We start from the raw sequence: 5,293 nt of genomic DNA, 5'->3' as shown, positions 1-5,293 counted from the left end.
TACCAAGTGAAAACTTTACAAAGTAAAGTATTTCTCTTCCAGTAATATTTTAATATAAACACTTAAATCCCTTACTCTGGTCTTACTGTTCTAACAGGAATTCTTGTGGCACTGCAGGACCCAGGTACTTTCAGCCTCACTCTAGTATCTAATCGTAAGTTCATCACCTGTTTAAATAAAACCATTTCTGTGGCCACTTACCATCAGCAAGACATCCTTACCACCAAACCAAAAAATAAAGCATCTTCACTAGCCCAAAAGAGACTAAATTATAATAGCATTATTACAATGAGAAGCTTTGTTAAAAAAAATTTATTTTGAAAGTTAGACACAACCTTAAAATTGTACAAAGACAACAAGCACTCAAATTACACAAAGAGTTAGCAGTGAGTACAATGTGAGCACAACAACAGCGAGTCTTGCCTCTCTTTATATGTAAATATAAATAGAGATTATCCTTGCCAAACTTCCAGCTCTTCCCCCCCCCCCCTTCTTCCCTGAAAACCAGCTCATTATGCTGCAAAACCTAGCAGGGAGCATTTCACTGTTGAGTTCAACAGAATTGCTAAAAGGGGCTCTGGCTAAAAATAGTCCTTCTATCATGAGAATATCCCATACTTTGCCGAACCAAGTTTCTCTCTCAATTGAAAAACAGCTTTCCCTTTCATTATGTCAAATGTTTCACCTCCTCTAGGGACCTGCCAAATTACAGGCTTCAAAATGCTTAAAAATATTAAAACTTGCTCATGTTTTTTCAAGAACATGCAAGCTGAAACTAACATGGTTTATACATGTAAGCAGTCATAAAACAGAGAATGTTCCTGTTTGTATTTTACTCTTTGAAAGTGTTGTTCCAAGAAAATAACTTCGGAGTAATTTTAGCTGTGAGTTGGCTAAACTAATATAAGTACCTGGTCAGAGAAGAAAATATATATTTTTTTTTTTTTGTATTACATTTAGAGCTTCAAATATATTAATAAAACCACCTGGCAAAAAGCATCCCTTATAGCTTGTCCCTGCTTTTCATTTTACATACATATGTAGACGTTGCTACCATCCTCCCTGTACTTCTGAGAGTACTCTTCACAGGAAATACATGGAAAAATAATGCAGTGTTCTTGCAGAAAAAAGGAAAACCTCATGGAGACTGTTAAACAACTTAACCACAGCCTCTGTTCTATAAATTAGTTGTTACTTAGGTTTAGATATACCAGAAAACTTCCGCTGTAAATCTTTCCTAAGATCAAAAGCAATTAAACCAAGGTTATGCTTTATCCAACTATAGCCACACTGGCACAATTATGCTCTGAACTTGAGTGTTTGCAGGACTCTGTTCCAAGACTGAGTGGAACCATTTTTACTTTTAAAGAAAATAAGTGTAACTGTCTTGCTGATGATCCGGGTTATGTCCATGAATATAAACTTACTTACTCATTATTCTTTCTAGCTTACCTGGAAGTGCTTTATTCTTCATTGTTTTACTCCACTATGAACGTTTGTTGCAATGGATTGGTATCTTGATTTTCAAAAAGCTTGAAAACTGTTGTGGCTTTTTTTTTTTTTTTTAACAAAAATATCCTAGACACCAGTGTCCTACAAACTGCTGTGCATTGGCATTAAGCCAGTTCCATTCAAAATCCTGATGACCATTTTTTGCTTCCAAATTGTTATGAGTTGGTAGCCTATGGCTACACTGATAAGGTTCCTCACCAGGCCCGTACCTGCTGCAGTAATTCTGCATAAAAAATAAATTGGTACTAGAATAATTACTGAAAATACTTGCAGCATTGTATTAATTCTGTAAATTGAGGCTCTGTACACAGACTGCTTTATAAGTAGAGTAAGCTTTTGAGAAATTAAGTGTTCTAACATTGCTTTGCCTTATTGAAAATGACCGGCTTTCTTTTTTTAACAAAAGCTGTTGATGTTGCTAACTTTTATTTTTATGTAAAACCGTATAAGTGAAAGTAACTAGTTTTTTTTTCAGTTGTGCAAGAGCCTATTTAATGTTACCGTTAAGCTTTTCAAAATGTCTGTTGGTTTGCCAGTCAAGGGAAGAACATACAGCATTGAATCCTATATAAAATGGTTATGGGGTGCAGCCTGTGAAATCCCATGTTAGCAAGAACTGAGCTAACTAGCCCAAATTCATAGCTTTTAATCATACCATCTTCTCTAGATGCTTTTGTTTAATGGAAGCCTGTTTTCTCAGCACTCCATTGTTTTGTATTTGCTTCAATTCTAAGTTAGCATTCACAAGGTAAAAAAAAAAAAAAAAAATTAAAGCAAGGATGTTGTTTCACCGTAATGAAACAGCAGCTGTAAAAGAACACTTGCAATTACTGTCAGGACAGAAAAGGCTAGTGGCAGTGTACCTTTCACTTGGCTTAAGAAGATTTATAAAACAGTTCTAGCCCAAGGCAGTTCATGATCTTAAGCTAAACCCAAGCTTGTGCAATAGCAAAAAATATTTTGGAAGGCAGATTTTGATATCTAGGATTAGAGAAAAAAATTACTACTATTATTTCTGTATGAAGCTCTAAACCAGCAACCAGTATCATTGACAGGATTGCTGTGACTGCATGGAGTCCCGCTAGCTTCAACAGGGACCAAAGGTGCAGCAGTGTACTGTGTACCCATGTACTGGTACACACGGATAGGCAGCCTTCTGCTTTTTAGTTTTGTCCATTTATTCAAACACGTCTCATAGCAGAAGGCTGTGCAAGACATGGTTATAATGTAACACGTGCATTTCTGTAGAAGTTAATTGCACAAAAACCAGTTGTTAATAAGTATGAAAGTCTCTCTCAATCCAGCAAAAGAGACTGCACTTGAGATAGCTAGGGAAATAGCTACAGAAACAAAATAAGCAGGTTATTTTGTCTCTTTTTAGCAATTACTTAGTATTGCTGTAAATATCTGGAATAAAAGAAATACTGAGAAACAGATACCGTGAAACTCTACCGGGGGAAAGGAAGCTGAACAGAAGAACTGGCTCCACCTGAAGGAGTTAAAGCATGCTTACACCATTGTACCCACTGAGTGGAGGATTTCTGTGCTGCTAGAAGATGCTTGGCACCTCCCTGAACTCAGAGCATCTCAAGGAAATCTAGAGCAGGCAGAAGTTGGTCGTATTCCAGCACTCTGCACAATGCTCCCTCATTCCATTCAAAAACTTTATAGAGCGCTTACATCGAGTGGACTATTTGGCATAGTAATTTGGAATAGCTCAGTAACAGTTTACTAGATTTTGGGGAGGGTAACATTATTGAAATTCTTTAATTTCTCATTTTACTTTTTGCCAGTCCAATAGATGTGGCCTTGGCACAGAGTAAGAAATACAGCCCAGGTCTGTAATTCCAGTATAGCTTCAAAGTACACACGCTTTCCTATTTGCGCTTACAGGTATTGAATAGCCTTTGCAGTAACTATTTTGAAAACTATTTTAATCACTTTACCTCCTTTGACTAAAAGGCTGAGGACAAGGCCAGAGATGTAGAGGACCTTCAGGGAAAGATGGAGGAGCCTCTTCTCCTGGGCACTGTAAAAAAAGCTTTCTCAACTCCACAATTTAGTGCCTCCCCCACCCCCAATTTAGATTTAGCATCCTTCGTCCCGCCAGTAAGAAAAAGGCATTAATCCTCTCTACTAAGACCTTGGTCCAGTATAAGTTTCACTTGCCACCAGCTGCACTGCAAACCACACTCAGTTACTGGTTTCTCTACTCAACTTTGAAAGATCGGCACTGAAACTGAAGGGGACATGTTAAACCGAGACAATGAAACAGTGATTTTAAAAAAGCGGGCATGGTAAACCTGCAGAACCCCTAGCTTTGTGAGAATAGTGGCATTCAGAGGTCAGTGCAAGAGACCGGCTATTTAAGCTAGATAATGAATACATCCATGGTTGCACCAAATAGGATAAGAGAGTATTCTAGAAGAAAAATGTTTCCCGTTTTAGAACGTAAATCGAACTTGAATAGGAATTTGCAGTAACCCTCCCCCAACAGAGCAGTTATATTTTAACTAACCATTCTACAGCTTCTTGCATTTCAAATGTGCAGCACTTCTTCTTGGTCACTCACGGACAGGATACTGGACAAAGCAATCCACTGACACGATTAACAATCCCTATCGCATCATCTTCCTCGTATATTTAGATGCACAGTTTAGGTAAGTGAGGTCCTCCATCCAAGTGCCTTTTTCTTAGCATCAGTTACAGCTGGACTGAACATAGATAAGGTGTATGCCAGGTGTGTTCCCTACATTCATCATGAGTCCTACATCAATGTAGCTCTGACGTCTACAGCAGGGTTAGCAACAGTCTGTGGCATACCACTAAGTTCACAAATAGATTGTCATTTCTACAATAATACAAAATAGCTTGTAAAACCAATATGTAACACTGTATATATGCATGAATATAAAAATAAACCACACCATCAATATGTAAAACTTCACAACGATGATGAAAAGAGTTTTCTTCTCAACGGTCTTCAGTATTGATGAGTTGGTTCTCATTGTCATACCCATCAGGCAGGTATGCTTTCCTTAGCTGGTCTGACTTAGGTATCGAACTGCCATTCTTGACGTAGCGGGACAGGAAGGCTCGCACAGACGGATGATCAGCCTTCTCAAGTGGAATATTCGCTTCCAGGCACATTTTCACAAAGTCCTGGATGACACTGGTTTTCTCTGTCTGGGCAGTACTGTTGCACTGAAGGGAGGCAGTCAGAGTCCTTTGCTTCTTCCTGACGGTCTGTTCTTCAAACTCTGCCTTTCGCTTTGTGTGTGTTTTAGACTTGAGGTGGTCATTGATGGCAGACTTGCGAACGTGATTCAGAACCACATTGCAGGAAGTACAGAAGAGTTTTCCTCCATCTTCGTGCAGCTCACTGCCAAACTCAGTTACGCGATCCTGAGGAGTCACATACAAAGCAGTCTTCGAGCGGTTACGTGATGGAGCGGACTTCACTCCAAACCGTTCCATTGTTGCCTTCAATAAACTTTACCTGAAAGCTGGGGAAAAAAAAATTGCTGTTAAAGCGCGCTAATGATTTCAACCAAATAGTTCTGGATGCAGTCTATTCAATATTCAATACAGCGCTTATTGACATCTAAGAGATAATTACACGTAAGATACCTGTGTGAAACTATTATTGAAAGGTTCTTCATCTCAAAGTCCAAAGAACTTAGGAGACCGAGCTCCTCGTGGGTCAGAGTAAAATACTTTTTAGTTTCTACAACTACAGAGCTCAACAGAACCCTCAAAACTCAATCTGTTCATCACTGAA

General features: G+C 38.6%; 1 protein-coding gene across 1 annotated transcript; it reads right to left on the bottom strand.

Annotated features, from left to right (window-relative positions):
* Positions 1-1,526: 1,526 nt before the first annotated feature.
* CGGBP1 (CGG triplet repeat binding protein 1) lies at positions 1,527-5,013 on the bottom strand. Its single transcript, XM_019470833.1, has one exon. The coding sequence runs from the start codon at positions 4,987-4,989 to the stop codon at positions 4,486-4,488; it is 504 nt and encodes a 167-aa protein (XP_019326378.1). The 5' UTR covers positions 4,990-5,013; the 3' UTR covers positions 1,527-4,485.
* Positions 5,014-5,293: the final 280 nt, after the last annotated feature.

This window comes from Aptenodytes forsteri, unplaced genomic scaffold (genome assembly GCF_000699145.1).
Source record: "Aptenodytes forsteri isolate BGI_AS27 unplaced genomic scaffold, ASM69914v1 Scaffold287, whole genome shotgun sequence".
Classification (NCBI taxonomy): Eukaryota; Metazoa; Chordata; class Aves; order Sphenisciformes; family Spheniscidae; genus Aptenodytes; species Aptenodytes forsteri.
Note: the sequence above shows the minus strand (reverse complement) of the source record. Positions and strands in the feature narration are given on the sequence as shown.